General features: G+C 40.6%; 2 protein-coding genes across 11 annotated transcripts in view; both read left to right on the top strand.

Moving 5' to 3' along the window:
* Positions 1-18,438, top strand: part of Cdkl2 (cyclin-dependent kinase-like 2 (CDC2-related kinase)) — a 36,969-nt gene extending 18,531 nt beyond the window's left edge. For 2 of the 10 annotated variants that reach the window (XM_017320989.2, XM_017320987.2), the window contains 7 exons: positions 2,280-2,409; positions 4,199-4,494; positions 5,040-5,133; positions 7,007-7,130; positions 7,284-7,390; positions 15,459-15,547; positions 16,378-18,436. In XM_017320989.2, coding sequence (XP_017176478.1) covers positions 2,280-2,409; positions 4,199-4,494; positions 5,040-5,133; positions 7,007-7,130; positions 7,284-7,390; positions 15,459-15,524 — 817 coding nt within the window. In that variant the 3' untranslated portion in view covers positions 15,525-15,547; positions 16,378-18,436. Of the gene's footprint in view, positions 1-467; positions 2,197-2,279; positions 2,410-4,198; positions 4,495-5,039; positions 5,134-7,006; positions 7,131-7,283; positions 7,391-9,885; positions 9,919-15,458; positions 15,548-16,256 lie in introns of those variants that run through there. The other 8 variants (NM_177270.4, NM_001276315.1, NM_016912.2 and 5 more) reach the window with 7 other exon arrangements.
* On the top strand, positions 7,398-8,417 carry Gm46915 (predicted gene, 46915). The gene is made up of 2 exons (XM_017321219.1): positions 7,398-8,179; positions 8,212-8,417. The coding sequence occupies exons 1-2, from the start codon at positions 7,399-7,401 to the stop codon at positions 8,304-8,306; spliced, it is 876 nt and encodes a 291-aa protein (XP_017176708.1). The 5' UTR covers position 7,398; the 3' UTR covers positions 8,307-8,417.
* Positions 18,439-23,750: the final 5,312 nt, after the last annotated feature.

Here is a 23,750-nt window from a genome sequence, read left to right as displayed (position 1 = left end):
TGTGTCAAGTTGACACAAAACTAGCCAGTACACAGGCTTGCTTGTTAACACTCCCTTTGCAGGACATCAGCCTTCTGCATCCTACGAAATCCCCAGGTGGTTCCTGTACCTATTAAACTGGAACTGCTGGATTTCATGAAACAGACCCTTTTCTGCATGTGTTGACACCGACTGTTCAGGTCACTAAACTCTGGTGTTGCTGCAACTGTGCAGTTGCCATTTCCTGTTGCTGCCAGACTCATGCTACACCAGGCCCAGTGGTCCTGCTGCTGCTGCTGCTGCTGCTGCTGCTGCTGCTGCTGCTGCTGCTGCTGCGCTAAGTCCTTGATTTATCAGTCTTGTGGGTGCCAGTGCTACCTCAGTGTCTGTGGGTGCTTCTCCAAGTATCTCTCTCTCTCTCTCTCTCTCTCTATCTATCTATGTGTTTCCATGTGTGGCTGGATTTGTGTATGTGCACATAAATGAAGATACTCTTGGAGGTCACAGGAGGGCAGAAGATGTGGAGTCGGAGTTAGAGGCAATGGTAAGCCTCCTGGCATTGGTGCTGGGAACCAAACTCAGAACTTCTGCAAGAGCAGCATGGGTTCTTAACTGCTGAGCTATCTCTCCTGTCCTAAAGCTTTGCCATTTTGCAAATCTCTTAAAAAATCTAGTTTAATAACACTACATCTGGATTCTTACATTTGCTTTTATATTAATTTGTGAACTATGTATGTTATTTTTGTTTGAAGAAACAAATTTGTGTGTGTGTGTGTATTTTTAATAGTCTTTTGAGGTAATTTAGTATTCTTTGATTCTATGTCAAACTTAGATAGTATACCAGAACTTGGCAGTTGAAATTTCCTCCTTCTATCTTTTTGTCCTCTGTTCTTCTTTCCCTTCCTTGTTTTTATTTTTCATTATTCAGGGCAGTGTCTTGCATTGTACTTCGTCTGATCTGAAACTCACTAGGTAGCCTCTGCCTTGGCGTCTCCTGCTTTGGCCTGATGAGTGCTGGGATTGACAGGCAGATGATGCTCTGCTTAGCTGTAGTAGTTCCTTAACTTAAAGTTTATTTTATTTTTATTTATATTGATTTGTATGTGTATGCGTGTGTGTATGTCGTGTATCTGCCTGTCTGTCATATGTGTGTGCTCACAGGGGCTGGAAGATTGTATTAGATGCTGTGGAGCTGAAGGCTTACGCAGTTATTCTGCCTGAGGCTGCTGCTGGGAATCTGGTGTGGGCCTCTGGAAAGCAGCAAGTGCTCGCTCAGAACTGCTGAGTCCTCCCTTCAGTCCCCTCTGATAGTTTCTAAATGGCCGGCTCAGTGTGGACCAAACCATGGCAATGAACTTTGCTGTCTCTCTTGCCTTAAATCTATTTTTGTCTGATCTTCTGACCTGATGTTTTGTCTGCATGCTTTTATGTTATACTCTCACCATTTGAAACGTATTGGTAATGTTGAATTATGTGGACCTTAAAAATGTAGGTATGTTTCTTTATATAATATTTAAAAAGTATACTTCATTTTACCAGAAAACTTTAGAATTATTGAAAGACCGCTAAGATCCCAAGTTAACTGAATTGTAATTTTTCACATGGAAATTTGAATTTTATTGTTTACAGAACTATTTTCAGTTGAATTCCTTGCAGTGAGTAGCTCACCTTGTTCATTTTCAAAGCAGAATAACTGCCACATTCCCATCTGAATAAGCATGTTTTTCCTGTTAGTCTTATAAGTGAAGAATGCGTGTGGCTTGACTTGTACTTGGGTCACCATTTGAAGCTTCCTTAAGACAACCAATGCAGCCTGTGGTTCTTGTCTTCTTGTCACGAAAGCTGAAGAGAGATATTGTTCAAGGGCTTGTTTAGCTTTAGTAGAATTGACCCTTTTCCCTGCTGCACTCTGAGCATTCTTACGTGACACTTCCCCCACGGCGCCCCCTCCCCTCCAACACACAGTGAATGAGTGGGTGTGAGGCGCACAGGACTGATAGCCTGGCTTGGGGCAGTGTTTGGAGAGATGCCTGCTATAGCCTCATTCTCCATTTTGTTTCCGAGGTCCAGTGCTCACAGGCTGGTGCAGACATTCTCATGCTGAGACTCCGGAGAGGCTCTTCCGCACCCGAAAGCCTGCAGGACAGCGTTTAGGAACTAGTCATCTGGGATGGGATTTTTCTCGTTTTAAATAAAATGGATTAGTTTAATATTGAATTTTAAATAATTATCTTGAGTTTTTTCCTAGGTTTTTCTTTCTCATTAATTTTATTTTAATTGAGAAATATACTTTTATATAGGTTTTCTCAAGAATTGCAGTTAAAAATAGAGAAAGATGCCAGGAATAATTCTTTACCTAAAAAGTCTCAAAACAGAAAGAAAGAAAAAGACGATGCCTTAGGTGAAGAAAGAAAAACCCTTGTGGTACAGGTAAATGTTCGAGCTTTAAGGTTTAAATCTGTGGATGGAAATAATGAAGATTTACATTTTTAAGATTAGATGTATTCATTTTATTTTATACATGAGTATTTAACCTGTGTATATGTGAAAAACATACAGGCTTGGGACCTGTGCAGGTCAAAAGAGGGCATTGGATCTTGTAGGATGGGAATTTCATATGGTTTGTGAGCCACCATGTGGGTGCTGGCAATCAAATCTTAGTCCTCTACAGAGCAACAAGTACTCTTAACCACTGAGCAGTCTCTCCAGCCCAATAATGAAGATTTTAAAGTTTTAAAATACTGAGTAAACTGTTAACTGTTAACTGTCAACTTGGTTGCAAAAACATATCTAAATAAACAAAAAGATAGTATCTTTCCTACAGACAATAACTTTAAAAAACATAACATATTGTATTTTAAATGCTGAACAAGTACTAGAAGGTGCAGTAGTGTTGCTTAGAAAATCACCTTATATAAAATAATGACTTGAAGGATATAAGGAAATGCTGTATTCTGGGACAAGGATGAGTCATAACCAGGCCCCAGGATCATAGGCTTGAGTGACCCTGCATGACATGTTTTGCTATAAGATCTTTATAGCCACAGAGTGGAGAAGGCCATAAGTCAGAGCATTCCCTGAACACACTGGTCGGTGTTAGGTAGCTGGGCTACAGCAGAGTGGGACATCTTTTTTGTGTTACAGGTGTTATCTTAAAGCCTTTAGCTTTGGGGTGTTAGAAGCTAGAGTCTGTTATGCATAACAGTACAGCCTCAGTTTACCAAGTAGTCTTGAGGAAGCTGGGTCACTTACAGACTATAGGTAGCTATGAAAGGGAGTAAGATATTCCTAGATAATTTTGGTTGTAGACCTACATCCATCACTCTCTAGTCACAGGTCTCACCTAGTCAGTCTACAAAATCTGTGGTACAGATGCAGCTTCAATGAGAATTTTAGCTGGACAGTGGTGGCGCACTCCTTTAATCCCAGCACTTGGGAGGCAGAGGCAGAGGCAGAGGCAGAGGCAGAGGCAGGCAGATTTCTGAGTTAGAGGCCAGCCTGGTCTACAGAGTGAATTCCAGGGCAGCGAGAGCTACACAGAGAAACCCTGTCTGGAAAAAACAAAACAAAACAAAGAAAAGAAAAAGAGAATTTTAGTTCCACACACTCATTCAAGAATACTGGGCATCTCTGTCCATGTATATGCATAAACATACATGCATATCCACATGCCCACACATATGCACACACAGGTGCATACACACACATACACTGGGGAGCAAATACATGCAACTTAGTCTACTTTTCTTCCTTAATAATAGAAAATAAAGATATTACTTTTAGTGTTTTGGTAACATTTTAAACTTGTGCTTCTGACATTTAGTGAAATGTTTACTTTCCTGCTGAGTTACTCAGATCTGTTCTTGATTCTGTTTCCACACTGTCAAGTGAACCAAAGGAAGAGTTTTCAGTTGAATGTTTGCTGACTCTGAATATGTAAGGACAAAAGCAGCAGTCTCTCTGTATTTCTCTTCTATTTTACTCCCCAACTGAAACGTATACTCTTGGACACAGACAGATCTACTGCCTGTCTGTCTGTCTGTCTGTCTTCTGCCTGTCTACCATCTATCAAGTTGGTATTTATCACATACAGTCTTCTTGTATTTTCACAATAACTATTTGAATAAGAATCTTGGTTTAACTGTAATTCCATAGGTAGAATAGGGATGTGAAGTTTATTGTCAGATCATTAACTTGTCAATGTCTTTATTAATGTCAGGATACCAATGCTGACCCCAAAATTAAGGATTCAAAAGTATTTAAAGTAAAGGGGTCAAAAATTGATGTTGAGAAAATGGAAAAAGGAAGTAGAGCTTCAAATGCCAACTGTCTCCATGACAATGGGACAAACCACAAAGGCTTGGCTTCCACCAGCCTCAGAGATTGCAGCAATGTCAACATTGATCACTCAAGGAACCCAGGCACAGCGATTCCTCCCCTCACACACAATCTTTCTGCAGTTGCTCCTGGCATTAATGCTGGAATGGGGACTATTCCTGGCGTTCAGAATTACAGGTATGGATGGGAAATGAGTCAAGAAAATGCTTGTTAACTTGTTCACATTGTTTTACTGTAAAAATTCTGGATGCAATTTCAACTTATAAAATAGCTCTTTAAATATTTTTGACCTTTATGATGAGAATTTATTAGAATTTCCCAAAAAGAAAAAGAAAAAAGAAAGAGTGCATTTACCTGAGTTCTAGGTAAGTATTTTACTGTTGCTTACAATGAAGAGAAGCCATAGCAATTCAGCTTACTACCATGAAGGGCTGTCATTAATAAAAGGCATAACTCATGTGAGCATCTGCTGCTGTGTGCAATGGTGGTGAGCACTGAGTGGCACACAGAGGCTCCTTTGGGCATTTTCCTGAAAGAGGCAGCTATAGGAAGCCCAAGTGATGCGCTGAATGGTGGAATGTCACTCACACCAGATTCCTGTGCATTGTGGACTTGAGACCAGGCATTAAGTTCTGATTAAACTGCATATCATTTAGCATAATGTCATTGATTTGTGTTTGAAAATAATTATTGATGATTCTAACTTAAAATTTTTGTTACAGAGTGGATGAGAAAACAAAGAAATACTGTAATCCATTTGTTAAACCAAATCAGCCTCCTCCAGCAGGGATTTATAATATGAATGTGAGCACATCCGTAAGTAACTGCTCTCTGCTGCAAAAGAGCACGCACGGGTTACCTCTAGACCTGCTGCTCGTAAGCACGGGAGTGAAGGATTAAGTTTTTTTTTTTGTTTTTTTTTATTGGGTATTTATTTCATTTATATTTCCAATGCTATCCCAAAAGTCCCCCACACGCTCCCCCACCCACTCCCCCACCCACCCACTCCCACTTGTCCCTGTCATTCCCCTGTACTGAGGCATATAAAGTTTGCACGACTAATGGGCCTCTCTTCCCAGTGATGGCTGACTAGGCCATCTTCTGATACATATGCAGCTAGAGACACGAGCTCCGGGGGGGTACTGGGTAGTTCATATTGTTGTTTCACCTATAGGATTGCAGATTCCTTTAGATCCTTGGGTACTTTCTCTAGCTCCTCCATTGGGGGCCCTGTATCCATCCAATAGCTGACTGTGGGTGTCCACTTCTGTGTTTGCTAGGCCCCCATTGACTGAAACCTGAGTTATGCAGTGCTGTCCTCACTTGTCAGAGTCTAATTTGAAATTCCCAATGTCTACATACATTTTCTCAGTCCGGTCAGAAGATTCTCTCACGGTGCCATCTCACTTATTTTTGTCAGCATAGTGAATGTTCTTACCCTCAGACTTGCAGTTCAGTTCTTGTTAAAGAGTAAATGAGTAGACACCGTGTCTCACTACCTTACTAGAGTTTTGGTGAAAATATTTTGTATAATCACTTAAACATTTATGATCGCTCTGTTGTATATAAAACACAAATTGCATCAATTCAGTCTCTGTGGAGCTCATGGTCTAGTAGATGAGCAAGGTAAGGACACAATGGCATATTGACTCTGAGAGGCATGTGTGTGGTTCACAGATAGCAAGGGGACCACACCACACAGTCACCTCTTATCCTGACCAAAACTCTCCCTTGGCCTCTGTTCTCTGTGGAAGGGCCAGAATCCTGATAGGTAATAAATCCCTGCATGAGTTAAGTCTCCAACCCTGTATTCCAGCTCTGTTTTCCTCAGGCTGTTCCCACTGTAGATTCCCTTCTTACTTCCATGTGATGGTCAGATATGCCCCTCCCGGCCTTTGGGCTTTTATGCTTACTGTCTGTCCTGCTTTAGCACAGTCTTCCCCTAGACAAACCCGCACATGTTACGTGTCCTCTTTAGTCCATAAGAAACCTTGAGGTCTTCTTTGAAATTGAACTCATTTGAATATGGCATCTCATTCTCCACTGCTATCTAAACCCACTCCTTACCTTGTTTTCTAGCAGTGTATACAACTGATATCCTCTGTAAGTGATACATAGTTTGTCTTCCAGCAATGGAAAGTAACTTCCAGCTCAGAAGTCTGTGCTTTTGTTTGTCTTGCTGAGCCATCCCATCATATACAGTAATGCTTATTCAGACTGTTCAAGCTGCTGGAGAGGGTCTGAGAGCATAAGTGTCAGAAGCTGAGTACCAAGAATCTAAAGGGACAGTAAACCTGGTGGTTGGCTAATGCGTCTGAAGACTAACAGGTCACAGCTACAGTAAAGAACATCCTCTGTTGCTGGAAACCCCAGGTGGTGGTCTAATGCTGACCCTCTGGCATGAAGAGCCAAGATGTCATGTCATCTTCAGCTGCCTATTGCTTGTTGTGTCTTCTACTGAAGATTGGCTAAGGGGAGAAAAGAAACTAGAGAACAGATTTTCTACTTGTTAGCAAGTTTGATAAGTTTGATAAAATAATGGGCTGAAACCGTTTTCTGTATCAGTAATGTCATTAAAGTTTTATTATCCCAGCCCTTGAAATGACACGTGAGCATAGTAGTTACAAGAGGATGAAAGCTTAGCTCACCTTAAAACTAATGTATGTGTGTCAATCATTCTGGTGATCAGGTCTCAGGTGAAAAGTACCTCCTTCAGGCAAACAAGAAAAGGAAGGAATATCCCAAAGCAGACGTGCGGTTGCCTGAACTAAACTATAACCATCTTCCTGAACTGAGAGCTTTAGAAGGCATAGGTACGTTTGTGTGCTTCTACTTTCAGCCCTTTGTTTATATTGCTAGATTGTAAATTAAGTAAATTAACAATTCACTCATGTATACTAAGTACTTACAAATGTGAAAAACAGTTCCTAATTTTTTTCATTATGTTTTTGATTCTTTTAATCTAGCTCGAAATTCTAGGCTAATAAAGAAAGAGAACAAATGCCTTTCAGAATCTCGAATTCCCTCTCTGGCTGCCATTGATCTGCACGTGTCCAGTGTTGCATCACACCAGGTATGGAGATGTTCTTCACAGGTGCAGCTCAGGTGCAGAGATACTCTTCACAGGTGCAGCTCAGGCTCAAAGATACTCTTCACAGGTGCAGCTCAGGTGCAGAGATACTCTTCACAGGTGCAGCTCAGGCACAGAGATACTCTTCACATGTGCAGCTCAGGCGCAGAGATACTCTTCACAGGTGCAGCTCAGGCACAGAGATACTCTTCACAGGTGCAGCTCAGGCTCAGAGATACTCTTCACAGGTGCAGCTCAGACTCAGAGATACTCTTCACAGGTGCAGCTCAGGCACAGAGATACTCTTCACAGGTGCAGGTCAGGTGCAGAGATACTCTTCACAGGTGCAGCTCAGGCGCAGAGATACTCTTCACAGGTGCAGCTCAGGCGCAGAGATACTCTTCACAGGTGCAGCTCAGGTGCAGAGATACTCTTCACAGGTGCAGCTCAGGTGTAGAGATACTCTTCACAGGTGCAGCTCAGGCACAGAGATACTCTTCACAGGTGCAGCTCAGGCACAGAGATACTCTTCACAGGTGCAGCTCAGACTCAGAGATACTCTTCACAGGTGCAGCTCAGGCACAGAGATACTCTTCACAGGTGCAGCTCAGACTCAGAGATACTCTTCACAGGTGCAGCTCAGGCTCAGAGATACTCTTCACAGGTGCAGGTCAGGTGCAGAGATACTCTTCACAGGTGCAGCTCAGGCTCAGAGATACTCTTCACAAGTGCAGCTCAGGCTCAGAGATACTCTTCACAGGTGCAGCTCAGACTCAGAGATACTCTTCACAGGTGCAGCTCAGACTCAGAGATACTCTTCACAGGTGCAGCTCAGGTCTCACTCAGATTTGATGTGCTTCAGGGGGAATGTGCTCTTAGGAATTTGGTAAGTCTCATATGGGATCAATTTTGTTTGTAAATTCATTATGCATAGAACTTTATTACACACATTTATCATAAAACTGCTGACCTGAAATAATCCATTCTTTAGTTTTAGCTTTTGAGATGGCGCCTTTATCTTTAAAAATTTTATAAACTTTATTATAAAAAACTTGCAAATAAATAAAAACATCACATACCAAAATTAACCATATCAAAAGTCTGTATAACTCAGTGAACTTCTTTTTTAAAAAATATTTACTTATTTATTTATTATATGTAAGTACACTGTAGCTGTCTTCAGACACTCCAGAAGAGAGCATCAGAATTCGTTACAGATGGTTGTGAGCCACCATATGGTTGCTGGGATTTGAACTCAGGACCTTTGGAAGAGCAGTCGGCAATCTTAACTGCTGAGCCATCTCACCAGCCCCTCAGTGAACTTCTAAACCGTTAGAATTAACATTCAGAATAGAAGCTGTGGAGCGTTACACAAAATTTTATACTCAGGTATTGAATATACTCATGTACCTATCTACTATCCAAACAAGCAAAATGATGATAGAATTAGAACTAGAAGAACAGTCAGCTGTGCATCCTGTCTTAGCTCGTGCCCATCGCCCGCACTCAGCCTTTCTTCTTCTCTTTCCTTCATGTTGTATATATTGGCATCTTCATGTGTTTACATGTACACGTGAACTTTTGGATAGACTTTTCATATGAGGGAGAACATGTTTCTTTTTTTTTGTTTGTTTTTGTTTTTTGAGACAGGGTTTCTCTGTGTAGCCCTGGCTGTCCTGGAACTCACTCTGTAGACCAGGCTGGCCTTGAACTCAGAAATCTGCCTGCCTCTGCCTCCCGAGGTGTGCACCACTGCCTGGCTTTTTTTTTTTTTTTTTTTTTTTTTTTTTTGGACATGTTTCTTTTTAAGCTTGTGTGATTTCAATTACTATTACACATTCCAGGTCCATTCATTCTTTTGCAAATTATACACCTTGACTTTTCTTTAGATATGGGTAATATTACATAAACACACACATACACACATACACCCCCCACATTCATAGACAGCCAGACTGATTCTAGTGTTTTGCTTTAGTGAATGAAGCAGCAGTAAACATGGTGTGCAAGATCTCTATAGTAGGGTGTGGGTATTCAGGAGGAGATGCAGGGCCATATGGTTCCACTTCTAATTGTTTAAAAAATCACCAAACTCATTTTCTCCACGGCTGTGTTAGTTTTCAGTGAGTAAGGATTCCTTTCTCTTCACATCTTCTCCAACATTTCTTAAAAAAGATTTATTATATATATGTATGTGTGTGTACACACACACACACACACACACACACACACACACACATATATGCACATTGTAGCTGTTTTTGCTGGGAATTGAACTCAGGACCTCTAGAATCTAGAAGGGCAGTTGTTGCTCTTTACCGCTGAGCCATCTCTCCAGCCCCCTTCTCCAACATTTGTTGTCAGATTTGTCGATGATGGCCATCCTAACCAGCACGAGATGGTATTTCAAAGCAGTTTTAATTTGTATTTTTTTGATAGCTAGGGATATCAAACACTTTGACAAATAGTTATTGGCCATTTGTATTTCTTTTTTTCAGAAGCTGTAGAGCCCATTTCATTTGCCTGTATGTGTAAGTTGACTGTCAGCTTTATTTCCTTGGCATTTAATTTTTGTAATTCTTTGTGAATTCTGGATACTAGCCTCTTGTCTGAAGTGTGGATCCTTCTCTCCTACTCTGTGGCCTGTCTGTTAGCTCTGCTGACTGTTCCCTTTGCTGGTTAGAAGTGTACTTTCTCCTACTCCAGGCTCCTACTACTGGGGTTAGTTAGTCCCTGTGCTGTGGATGTTCTATTTGAAACAGTCTGGCCTACCCAGATATTTTGAAGGGTATCCCTTATGCTTTTTTTTCTAAGTTTCAGGCTTTAAATTAAGGTCTTTGGTTCATTTTGAATTGAGTTTGCTGCAATGTGAAAGATATAAAGCTAATTTAATTCTTCTGCCTTAGGAATCGATTTTGCCAGCACCATTTGTTGAATAGGCATTTTCCCAAAGGAGTTTTTGTCTACTTTGTCAAAAATTAAGTGGACATAGCTCTGCTTATTTTATTTCGGGTCCCTCATATTTGGCCTACCTGTCTGCTCTTTTCCAGTACCTGTTGGCTTTATCACTGCAGTAGAGCATGTGTTTTGGTGCTGTGATCTCCAGTATTTCTTGTCTCCTTAGCACGTAGCCTATCCATGCTGCATAGACATTCCTGTATTGCTTCCTCTCACTTTAATTCTGTATATTAATTTTGGTAGTATAGACATTTTCACAGTATTAATTCTATCTGTCCAGGAATATTTCTAGTATCTTCTGTGATTTTTTTTTCAGTATCTTAAAATTTCAATCATAGAGGTCTTTTACTTTTTTGGTTAGGTATGTTCCTAAATACTTACTTTTGGCAGGAGTTATTTTGGACGGAATATTTTTCCTAATTTCTTTCTTGGGCAGGAACTGTTGGTGTAAATGAGAGCTACTTCTGTTTGTGTTGATTTGTATGCTGGAACTTGATGGCAGTGTTTATTATGACTGAGGATTTTCTAGTAGACTCAATAGGTCTTTTAAGTAAAGAATCTTGTTATCTGCCCATAGGAATGGTTTGACTTCTTCCCTTTATGCCTGTATCTGGTCTTACTGCTCTAGCTAAGATTTTGGGCACTGTATCTATTAAGAGAGAGAAGACTGGAAATCCTTGATCCTGATTTTAGAGGAATGCTCTGAGTTTTTCTTCATTTGATAGAATGGTGTGGTAGTTTGACTAAGAATGGCCAACACAGGCTCATATATTTGAATGCAATATTAGGAAGTGTGGCCTTGGTAGAGTAGGTTTGGCCTTGTTTGAGGAAATGTGTCATTGGGGGTGGGCTTTGAGATTTCAAAAGCCCAAGCCAGGCCCAGTGGCTCTCTCTCCTGCTGCCCGTGGACCCAAAAATAGAACTCCTCCATCACCGTGTCTACCTGTGTGTCACCATGCTTCTCACCATGCTGATAATAGACTAAGGCTCCAAAACTGTAAGTGAGCCTTAATTGTTTCCTTTGTAGGAGTTGCCATGGTCACGGCTTGTTGTATGAAGCATTTATTTCTAAAATCTCCAGAATTTTTATCATGAGCTTTGTCAAATAGCTTTTGAGCTTCAATTGAAATAATTATATGATTTTTGTCTCTGGAGTTTCTGTATGTTGAATCAACCTTGATTTTGGCATTAGACCTACTTAGTCATAATATCTAATCTCCTTTTTCCTCCTCTTTCTTTTCAGCTTTGTTTGTTTGTTTTGTTTTTGTTTTTGATGAGAAAAGGTCTCTTCTATCCTGGAACTTGCTAATGTAGATCAGGCTAGCCTTGAACTCACAGAGATCTACCAGCTTCTGCCTCCTGAATGTTAAATTTAAAGGTCTGCACCACCATGCCTGGTGATATATAATCTTCTAAATGTGCTCCTGAATTCAGTTTGCAAGTATTTTCTTGATGATGTTTGCGTCTATATTCATTGAGGAAGTAGGTCTGTAGTCCTCCCCCACACTGTGTGTGTGTGTGTGTGTGTGTGTGTGTGTATGTGTGTGTGTGTTGTCTTTACCTAGTTGGCTGTGTTCCTTCACGTTCTATTTTATGGAACAAGTTAAGGATTGATCTGGGACTTCTTGGAAGCTTGATAGACATTAGCAGTGATTCCACCTGGTCCTGGGCTTGTCTTCACGGAGAGCTTTTAGTAACAGCTTTGATCTTGTTGCTGTAATGGGTTGGCTTGTGTTCTATCTTCAGGGCTTAATTTTGGTATATGATATGCTTTTGGAATTCTTGTATTTCCTCCAGGTTATCCAGCTTTTCAGAGTCCAGGTTTGCATTGTAATTTGAGTGATGCTCTGAGCTTTCCTGGAGCCAGTGTAATGGCACCCTTTGTTATCTAATTTTACTAATTTTTATTTTCTCTCCCTTTCTTTGTCAGATCAGCTAAGGGTTTGTTTATGTCCTTAACTTTTTCACAGAGCCAACTCTTGGGTTAGGTTTGTGTTTTATCCTTTTAACATCAGTGCCACTGATTTCTCCCGAATCGTCGTTTGTTCTTGCACTGTGCTCTGTTCAGGACCAGCTGCTTGTTTCCTGAGAGCCTCAGGTGCATCACTCGTTGGTTTATTTGATACCTGTCTCTCAGGTTTGTAGATAACGAATACTTCTCACGATAAGCTCTCCTCTGCAGACTGCCTTGGCTGTGCTCCAGAAATGCTAATGGTAGGTGACTTAATTATCAGTTATCTCCTGAGAGTTTAAAGTCGCTTGGCTGCTTTCTTACATGCCATATTATCCACTCAGAAGTGTGCTGTTTAATTTCCAAGCAATTTTTTTTTTGTGTTCTCTGTAGTTTCTCTTACCATTGATTTCTAGTTATTGGCATTATGGTGTGATAGGAGATAAGTAATTTTCTCTTTTTGTTGTTTATTTTGTTGAGACTTGACTTGTGTCCTTTGGTGTGACCAGTTTTGGAGAACTTTCCATGTACTACTGTTGGGTGGAACATGTACATTTTCTTAAGTCCAGTTCATCCACAGTATATTTTAGCTCTAAAATGTCGTTACTTATTTTCAGTTTGGAAGACCTATTTAAGTTTGAGAGTGGAATATTGAAATACTCTACTCTCATTGTATCAGGGCTTATGTGGCTATTTATGTCCTTAGTGTTTGTTTTATGAAATTAAGGAGTCTAATATAGAGAGCATAAAGATTTACTATTGTTTTATATTTTGATGAATTGTTTTTTTAATAGGTAGTGTCCCTTTTATCTTTTTCACTTAGCTTTGGTTTGAAATTCACTTCGTATGATATAAGAATATCTATGCTGGCTTGTTTTCATTTTACTTTTGCTTGGTTGTTTTCTATCCTTTGATATTAAGTCCTTGGTATGTGTGTTGGTTAAGTGTGTTTTTTGGAGACAGCATGTAGATAGCTCTTGTTTTTTCCCCCTAGTCCCTTAGTTTGTATCATTTTAGTGGTGAGCTGAGGCTCTTCACACTTAAAATGTTATGGGAAGGGGTTTTCTATTTCCTGTGAATGTGCTAGGTGATGCTCTGTTTTGCTGGATTAGCTGGGTTGCTGCACTGGACACGGTCGTTTCTGTCCTCAGTCTAGTTTGTTTATCTATAGCTAGGCTATGCTTTGTCTCTCTCCTTGTCAAGTCCCACTGAGAATCTTCTGCACTGCTGGTGTGACTTTCATGAACTGCCTTGCCTGGGTTTCTTCCTTTGAAACATCTTTATGTCCCCATGAGTGTTGGAAACAGTTTGCAGAGCATAGTGTTCTCAGCTCACAGTTGTTTACTTACTTTCTTTCTTCCTTCCTTCCTTCCTTCCTTTCTTTCTTTCTTTTTTTTTTTTTTTTTTTTTTGGTTTTTTGAGACAGGGTTTCTCTGTATAGCCCTGGCTGTCCTGGAACTCACTTTGTAGACCAGGCTGGCCTCGAACTCAGAGATCCGCCTGCCTTTGCCTCCCCAGTGCTGGGATTAAAGGCATGCATCACCACGCCCGGCTAGTTTTTTACTTTCAAGGCTGGATATATTCCATACTCCAGTGGCTCTTATGGTTGCTAGGATAATCCCGCTATTTCTGCCTTTGTCTCCGAGTTGACATTTTCTTGTGCTGCTTTTCAGATTATTTCTTCACCTTATATTTTGACGTCCTCACTGTACTACGTCATGGCAAGTGTCCTCTTTGGATATGTCTGTCTGGAGTTGTATATGCTTCTTGTGTCTGGAAGCCTGTTTCTTTCTGTAAACTTGGAAGTTCTCTGTGAGAATTCCTTTCCTTTTTCTTTTTCTTTTTTGTGTAGTAGCCACTCTTCTATAATAATGTGAGTAAATCATCTATTTCATTCCATTTTACCTGTTCTTGCTTCTCTACTGTAAATTCTCAAGTTTGACCCTTGATTGTGTCCCAGACTTTTTGGAAGTATCAGCCATTCTCCTATTCTCCTTAATGTACCACCACCACCACCACCCTGAGATATATTTGTCTGTCTGTATTATCATCTCAGGGTCTGTCCATTTGTTTTCTGAGGCAGGATCTCTCACTCACCTGGAATGTACCAACCAGGCTAGGCTGCTCAACCAGCAAATCACATCTGTCCATGTGCTCCAGCGTCTGCAGTGCTGAGATAATGATAAGCAGGTGCTGGGATGCCCAGCCCTTTTCTATGTAGATTCTGGGCACTAAACTCAGCTCCTCAGGAGTGTAGGAGCTTCACACCCGAGTTCCCAGTGCTCCACTCTGCTGTTAGCCCATACATCAGATCTTAGCACTCCACATGCTCCCTTACTTAGTTAAAAAATTCCCAGTTATTTTTTAAAGCCCCCATGCCTCTTTCAGCCGTTTAAGTACATTTTTCTCTACTTTGTGTAACAGTTATAATGGCTTTGGTTCCAACAGATTTTTGGTTTTGTTTTGGGATGAGTAGAAGAGATTGGTTGTAGTGGGGCCATGGCAGACCAGAGGGTCTCCTTTTTGTTTGTTGGGTTTTGTTTATTTGTTTGTTTGTTTCTTTTGGGGGAACTTGGTAGCCTAGGCTGTCCTTGAACTGGAAATCCTCTCATCTCTCTAGTGCTATGACATCTGGTTCTAAAATGTCTTCTAAAACTATATATTTATTTTATTTTATATATCTGAATGTTCTGTCAGCATGTATACCATATGCATGTTCAGTCAGAGAGGAGCCCATGAAAGTGGACTGGAGTTACAGATGTTATCAGCCAGTATGTGGGTGCTGGGAATTGAATCCAACAAATACTCTGAACCACTAAGCTCTCTCTCCCACCTCTCTAACAATTTTTAATGTATATAAACTAGGGGTGCTGTTGTATATCCATCATTCCAACACTTTGGGATTGAAAGCAGGAGGATCAAGAGTTCAAGGTTGTTCTTGGCTAGATAGCAAGCTGGAGGCCAGTCCTGGCTACAATAAACTCTGTCCCACAAATAAACAAACAAATAAGACATGTATAAGTATACAAATAGGGGCCTCTTACTTCATCCTTTTTCATGAAAGCAATTCAGCTACAAAGAGTCTTAACAAACACAGAATTCTTGTGGAGTAGGAGTTTTGCAATTACTGGGCACCTGTAATGCTTGTTTATTAATTTATAGGGAGCAGGATCACCCCTGTCAGATGATTCTGAGGCTGATTTGCCTCGGATGGAACACCAACACTGAGACTCATTTTAATCCTGAACAGGGTAGGTCTGATTCCTCACACTTAAAGCTGTGTAAACTCTTCACGAGACACTTTAGTGAAAACATTCTCTAGTGATTCCATGAGAACTGCTGCTGGCAAAGAAGTGGTGCATTGCTTAGAAGGTCAGGAGTGATGTCCTCCAGGGGAACATGTCTGTCTTCAGGATTAGTCTTTCCCCTGTAGGCTTGCAAAGCAAGATCCACTCAGTGATTGCCCGCCAGTTTCTGTCCCAGTACCAAAATCTACTCTATATAAACAGTACTTGCTTCATAAGAAGTGCCCCAATCCCACTCAGACTTATTTTAATAATAATCTGCTGGAACCTTAAGCTTAACATTTCTTATTCAGTATCTCATTAATTTTATGTAGAATATGATAGTGATAAAATTCCATATGCTATAACTATGTCATTGCAATTAATTTATTAACTTCAACAAAATATTTTGAACACCTGTGGCATCAAAGCTAAATTGACTTTCAAGTGAACAAAGCTTAACTGCAAGCCTTCATTTACACAAGCCTTACGAAGGCCCCAGGAAAGGTCTCCATGATGCAATCCCTGAACTATGAACCATCAAGTCATGTAAGCTCTACAAGTTGTGTGTTCTATAAATTTAGATCAGTCAATGTTTGCATAAAATGAGACAGTATGCTACACATCATTGTTTAGATTGGTAGTTATCTTAAAGATTGTCTCTAAAATATTAAAGTTTCTTAGACTACACAGCACCTGCAAGTGTTACCAACATACTCAGTATGAGAAAGTAAGTGACGTAACAGTCAGCGTCCAGAAAGATCCTGGTCAAGTGTTGGTGTGCACCCTGCTTTTAGATGCTGCCAGCCCTGGAGATGACGTCCTCTTGCACGAGAGCACTGATACCCTAGAGGAGATCTGCAGTTTGACTGTTTCCTTCTGGAAACCTATGCTTTCTAAGAAAGGCTTTGTAGAAGAAGGGAAGACAGACTTCCAAAGACTTCAAAGGAAGATTGAACAAGTGCCCCTTCACCTTTCCAACCTATGATGCTATTTCAAGATATATCCATGGAACAACAGTGACATGGTTATTGTTACATGAATGTGTATTTGATATTAGTAGATTGTGTATTTAAAGTTATATGAGATTAAAAGTCAGTAAAAAAAGGAGAGAATCATTATAAAAGGTCATGATTTTATGCATTGAACTTTGTGTATTATCTATATAAATGTTTACAGATGAAAATGAAAAAAAGCTAGGATCTGTAAGAGAAAAGTTTCCTTTACCTTAACTATAAGAACACATTTTAAAAGTTTGCTTATGGGCATGAGAGTAGTGTAAGACTGTGGTCGGGCGGGTTAGACGTGCGTCTTTGTTTCCTGTCATTGTCGACTGACTTGTCTCTACAGATCTAAGATCTGTGCTATTGCAAATCTGCCAGAGAACCCTTGTTTCTAATGACTGTGCTGTTGGCTAGTCTTCTGTACTGAGAGATTCTGGTGCTAATGTTCTGCATGAAAGGACAAGGTGGGGGTGGTGTGGGGAGAGTTTTGTGGGTACACCGTTGAGTGAAGAACTTTTTCTCCTTGAGGAAAAACGTATAAAATATAAAAATAAGAGATGGGTGCAGAGCTGCCTGGCAGTCTGTCTGGTTCTCCTGGCTAGGCCAGTTGCCACTGAGTCACTCAACCAAAGAGGCTTTTGGAGGCTTTGATGGAGTCCACTCTTGTCTCTGATAGTTTGAGGTTGATAGTGGACAAACCACAGAAGTTCCTATTGCCCTGTTACCTCAGATACTTAGCCTTACCCCAAAGCCTTTTACCAAGGTGGGAAGTCATCATGTGTGCTCCACATATGCTTTCTGATGTATAGGTTTAAAACCTTTCAGGCAGGAGGATTAGGCCATTTTGATTCCAGGGTCTCAGTGTCTGTGTTTCCAGCCATGCTCCTCATTGATCATTTGGGAAAATAGCTGTTCAGGGGCCCATATTTGTGTAGTGTTTTTGCATTAGCCAACTAATGGGATCTTTTTTCTTTTTTAAGCTGTTGACTAGAACTTAGCCTAAGAATTGAACAAGAATTCTTCATTCTGCTGAGGGAAGTAAAAATAAAATCGTAAACTTGGACACTTGGAGTAGACATTCAGGATGAGGCAAAATAAAGGGTTCTAACATAAAACAAATCTGTTGGTAATAGTTGAATAAATGTTGATTTTTATTCAAAAGCTGTATTTTAAACCTGTGACCAAGGGTTTGCCTAGATTAGTAAGACTAATATGCTGATAAAACTCACTGTGTCAGTAGTAATAGGCTTTCTACTAAAATACCACTATTTATTGTTATTTTGAAAATATTGCCAGCAGCTAGCAGCGTGGGGAGGAGACAGTACTCGAAGCTGATTGGCACCCAGCTAGTTTCAGGGCTGTTCTCATGTAAAGGCCGACGTGAGAATATCAGCCTGACAACGGAGGGACTGCGTCAGCTACCTTATAATGTGCAGTCTTGAGTTTGCTATCTTTGGCCTATTAAGATACTTTATGAACTTTACAGTTAAAAGATTAAAAATCATTTCTTAAGTCCTTATTGATATCTGAAGATCATATTTTGTTAGACCTTGGTGAGGAACTAAAGAAGTCAATGCTGTTCAGATGAAGTCTCTAGGTACCAAACCAACATGTTCTCTTTTATCAATGCTCGGGTGTTTAGTCTCTTCTCACAGGGATGTGCTTTATGTAAACATGCTAATGTGAAATCAGTTCATGTACTTTTGGAGACCGTGGGCTTGCTGTGCCCACCTGTGTTTTAAAATTAATAAATATTGTCTAACTAAGCACGATATATGGCTTTAATTCATATTAAGAGATTATAAGTAATATACATACCAGTGTATGGTACTAATAAATAAAATTGAAATAGTTTTTTTCCTCTTCCTTTTTGTAAAGATTCCAGACATAGGGGTGGCAGATTAATTTTTCTTGTACGGTTGTTACTATATGTAGACAGTATTGTAACAAAATAACATCTTATAACAACTGTCTAGCAAGAGGAGGGAGACCCAGGCCCAGGTTAGAGCCTGGGTTTTGTGTGTGTGTTTGGAACTTCAGGCTTCCCACTGAAGAGGGAACATGGAAACATTTTCTTATGTGACTCTAAGTTCTGCTTGTTTTTAATCTTAGTACCATATATGGCTGGATCTGTATTAAGCTGTTGGTTGGACTAGACTGAAAAATGTGCTTGAATATTTTTAAGGCCTCCTCATGCATCCAGGGAACAGGGAAGCAGGGGCCACCGGAGCCCCATCACAGGAAGGCAGAGACCTCCAGAGCCCCGTTCCAGGGTTTAGGCTTATCTAGTGAGTTCAAATAACATTCTCTGATATTTTTTTGTTGTTTGTTTGTTTGTTTGGTTGGTTTTTTGTTTGTTTGTTTGTTTGTTTGTTTGTTTGTTTGTTTTTTCCAAGACAGGGTTTCTCTGTATAGCCCAGGCTGTCCTGGAACTCACTTTGTAGACCAGGCTGGCCTCGAACTCAGAAATCCACCTGCCTCTGCCTCCCGAGTGCTGGGATTAAAGGCATGTGCCACCACACCTGGCTCTCTGATATCGTTTTTGTTGAGTGTGTTTACCTCAGAAAGAAACCCTTAACTCTTCTACTTGTATAAAAAGTTATGTTCCCATATTTCTTTTTAATAGTATGACGTTTCCCCTCTTCTTAGCTTCAGGCATGAAGTAACGTGAGACTGCCTTACTGCAGCTCCTCTCCCTATAACATTAGTTTTGGACACCTGATACATTACCCACTGCAAACTTTCTTCAAAACAAAAATATCATTTTACTTTGGTTTTTGTGGAAACTTGTCTCCCCCCACACTCTGCCCCGTTTTGGAGCCTTCTCTAATTCTTTCATTATTTACTTTGCCACGCAAGATCATTTCTTGTAGAAGTGAGAAAGATTCCAGTAAAATTCTGGGAAAGCTCTGTCAGCAAGATAGGATCAGGGAAATGAAAACATTGTATCTCAAGTCGCCACATTTCCCCATTTCTACACTAGGGTAAGCCTTAGTCAGTGGACAAGAATATCCTAGTGTCACTGCCGTGGTGACTTTTCCTTGTCGCTCAGGATTGGGAAGCAGGGCATATTAATTAATGTATTTCTCTACTAGAGTAGCACCAGGAATAGCAGCTGAAGGCGGAGATACCATCCATAGTCTCTGTGTAGATAGGCTAGACAGCTTAAAGAGGTTGCTATCTATAAGAAAGCCAAGTGATGTTTGTGACATAAATTATGGTTATGATTATTGACAGCAGAAAACAATTTGTAAAACATTTATTTAGATAGATGAAGGCCCAGTGGCTACATGATCCGATCAGATTTCCCATCAGACTTGTCGGCTCACAATTGTCTATAACTCTAGTTTCAGTGGATCTGATGCCCTCTTTTGGCAAAATACCCATACACATAAAACAGGAAGTTTTACTAGCTTATGTGAGCTTTTGGTGTATAGACTCCTGGTCTGACTTGCTTGCTTATCCACTTCTAAAGGAAGAAATGAGAAGTTCCCTTAGTCATTAAGCAAAGTTTCAGTCAATGGCTACTGTACTGATTTTCTGCTAAATTCTATTCCCTTAATTATCAGAAATAAAGGGAAATGGGATTATGCTGAGTGGGTTGTGTTAGTAGCAACATATCTGCAGAACTGCATAGCCTTTACAGTGTGGTGAAGGCGAGGGTAGATGTTGGAGGAACAGTCATGGTGGGCTCCAGAAGTCAGTATTTGAAGCTAAAAAGGTTTACAGGAGAGTTCTGTGAGTTCAAGGTCAGCCTACATGACATGGTCTTACCATGTCCAAAAAAAAAAAAAAGTATGCTTCATTTTAGTTTTGAGTAATTCTGCCAAATTTTACTTCAAAAAGAATCTAGGTAAGTAGATATTTTTTTCTTACATTACATATTAATGTTTTTGTTACCTTAATTTTATGTGGTGAGCTGGCGTGTAGCTGCTGGTAACCAAAACCAGGTCTAGGAGAGCAGTCAGTGCTCCTTACCACTGAACAAGCTCTCCAGTCCTTAGCTAAGATTAATATATTTTCTTTATTATATAATTTATAATTATAAAATTTGTAGTACATTATAATTTATTATATGTTAGTAAATTTTATTTCAGTTTATCTGAACTCTTTGATTTACACTTTCTTGGCTATTCCTCATGTTAGCAGTATTTTTACATCTTTAAAATCTGTTTTTGTATGTTCAGTGGCTATCTAAATTCTTATGAGTTAAATATATAAAAGGCTTTGAAAACAGAGATCAAAGCATATTTGGTCTTGAATATTGGAGAGTTTTCTCTGTAGATATTTTTTTCTACCCCTAAAAATAAAGGGAAATGTCAAATGCAGGTAATATTTGTATATAATATGATTACATCATATTGTTATGGGTCAAATATTAATACAGAGAAATGCAGTCTAGTCAGAAGAAAGAAAGGACAGAGCCCAATTCCTCTCTTGGGTCTTGGGCAGAAAATAGGATGAAAATAAGCACTTCTGGACTGAAGGATGATGTCACTGCTGCACTGAAGGATGATGTCACTGCTGCACTGAAGAGATGATGTCACTGCTGCACTGAAGAGATGATGTCACTGCTGCACTGAAGAGATGATGTCACTGCTGCACTGAAGAGATAATGTCACTGCTGCAGGACTGGGCAGAAGTTACTGAAGAAGAGTTAATTACTGCAGCTGGCTCTGTCCTGGACAGCTGTATTCTGCCAAAGCATATTCCAGGAGGTGGCAGCAAAGTTCTACTCACAGAAGCCATATCCACCCCAAGGGGGAAAGTTACAATTTGTGATGAGTTTTATACAAGTTAGTGTCTGTTCCCTTTTGTCCATGCATCAGAAAAAATGGTCAGTTTCTATTTTGAATTATATTTAATCACGTGTGTATGTACACGTGTGTGAGTCTGTGTGTGGGTATGTACATGTGTATGTGTGTGTGTGCCCGTGGACATGAGTGGCATCAGAACCTCTTCAGTTGGAGTTAGAGGTACTAGGAACCTAACTCACTGGGCTATCTCTGCAGAACTCTTTTCAGTATGTTGATGCTTTTGATTTTTCTCAGGGCACAGTGTGGTAAGGTGAAGTTAACCACCTGAGTCATGGGATGGTCCAGGGGATACTGTAATGGCATCAGAAAGACCCACCAGTGCAGGGGTGCTCCCTGGCAAGGACTGAGAGCACACTTCATCCAGGCTCAAGAGTTCTGAGTACAAGATGAAGGGTTGGCACGGTTAGGAAAGTCAATTCCTTCCCAAAATGAAGCTGGGGGGTGGGGTGGGAGGGGGAAAGGGGGGGTGCCTGAAGGCAGAGTGACAGGGATGCTGAGCAGACCATGTGAGAGTACCAGTCTTACCAGGCTGTGAACATCTTCAGACCTGACTGGAGACATGGAAGCAGAGGTAGAATGTAAGTTGGTCCTTATAGTGAATGGACACTGGAAAGAGAATCCACGCTGACCATGGCTCTCTCCCTGGACTGTTAGTTTGTACAATGTAGCCTCAACTTTGAAGGCAGTTAGCAAATACAGCTGTCACCTGTCCACCAAGAGTCTCAATTTTAAAAAATGCACAGCAGAAGTTTTTTTCCATGTCCTAAAACAAAAGTCTGGAAAAACAAGACACTGATGACACCTGCATGGGGGTGTGGGGTGGAAAAAGAGGGAAGTGTCTGTAATATGGAGACTGGAGGGTTTTAAACCATGGTTAAAACATATTTCTATGGCTGTTCCTGACAGCTACTCCTGTCCCAAGCAGAAGAGTGTTCGGTCCTTTGAGTGAAGGAAAGTGCAAAAGGCATTTCCGAAGTTAAAATGTTCATTATGTGTAGACTATACAGGGAACGACTGTCTCTTGTGCACTGGCTCTTGAATGTCCTGATTCTTCAGGGAGGACTCTGGCACTAAGCCACACTCCTCACATGTAGACATATGTCTTGACCTGGCCTTGCAGAGGGGTTTTGCAAAGAGGATTAGACTCAGAGTTTTAAGAAATACTTACTTTTAGTTTTTGTATATGGGTGCTGTGCCTGCACGTGTGTATGTGTGCCGTATTCACACCTGGGGCCCACAGAGCCCAGAAGAGGGCGTTAGATCCCTTGAGACTGGAGCTATAGACAGTTGTTTGTCACCACACGGTGCTGGAAATTGAACCCAAGTCCTCTGTAAGAACAACAAGCCATCTCTCCAGTCCCCATCCCACCCCATTATTAAAAAGTGATTAATGTTGCTAGGATAAGCCTGAGAAACTTTAAAGTTGTGTGCTTATTAGACATGGGCTTCTCTGTCTCTAGCTACCATTCCAGCTTCTCCTCTAAAAACACGGAAGGGGAAATTGAATCTGCACTGAAACGGAGAAAGGTTCCTTTTAAGTCTCCTGAAGGGTTGAAAGCACTTGCCAGCAATCCCTAACTATTTTATTTGGAAGGAATGTGTGTGTCTTCCCTTTCTCTCAACAGATGTTCTTTGTTTTCTGAGTGAAGACTTGAGACGTGGCCAGATAATATATAAATTGATGAAAACTCTAATAGGGTTCGATGTCAAATGAATCTTTAGATTCATTTGTTTAAAAACATAATTGACTGCATTCTTATTGTGTCCGGGAGTTGTTCAAAGCTTTAAGGAGAAAAGAATGAACAAGACTGACAAAGTTCCCCTTAAATAACAAGACTATAGATGCCTGAATGTGTGTGTGTTTGTATGAATGAATGAATGATTGAAATAACACTTGCTCATAGGAGTAACAGAACACATACAAGGAGTGGAAGTTAGCCTGTGCTTGCCCATCTCAGTTTGGGTCAGGGAACTATCCAGTGGCACTCTATGAATGGAAGCTTTCAAAGCAAGGAGTGTGGGCACATCTTAGAGCCTTAGAGAGTCCAGCTAGAGAGCAGGCCCTGAGGAGGAAGTGGGCGTGGTCTGCAGAGCAACAGCAGTGACAGTGTGGAGTGCTGTGAAACAGGAAGAGAATACAGTGTTGGAGGGACAGGGAGGAGGTGTGGGAGGGACAGGAAGGAGGTATGGGAGGGACAGGAAGGAAGTGTGGAGATGGTCTATGGGCCGCTGGAATTACCTCTGAGGGATCTTCCAGAGTGTGTGTGATGGTCACCCTTTATAGTCACATCATTTAATTGCTGCAACTTAATCTACATGTACCCTAATATTCCAGTGTTGAAAGTGAGG

The sequence above is a fragment of the Mus musculus genome, chromosome 5, assembly GCF_000001635.26.
Source record: "Mus musculus strain C57BL/6J chromosome 5, GRCm38.p6 C57BL/6J".
Lineage (NCBI taxonomy): Eukaryota > Metazoa > Chordata > Mammalia > Rodentia > Muridae > Mus > Mus musculus.
The sequence above is the reverse complement of the archived record's forward strand: the minus strand, read 5'-3'. Positions and strand labels throughout refer to the sequence as shown.

Excerpts from the sequence above, each read along its gene's own strand:
- Gm46915 (XM_017321219.1), top strand. The coding sequence starts at position 7,399 with ATGTTCTTCACAGGTGCAGCTCAGGTGCAGAGATACTCTTCACAGGTG. Across the intron at positions 8,180-8,211 it reads CTCAGAGATACTCTTCACAG|GTGCAGCTCAGGTCTCACTC; the intron begins GTGCAGCTCAGA and ends TACTCTTCACAG.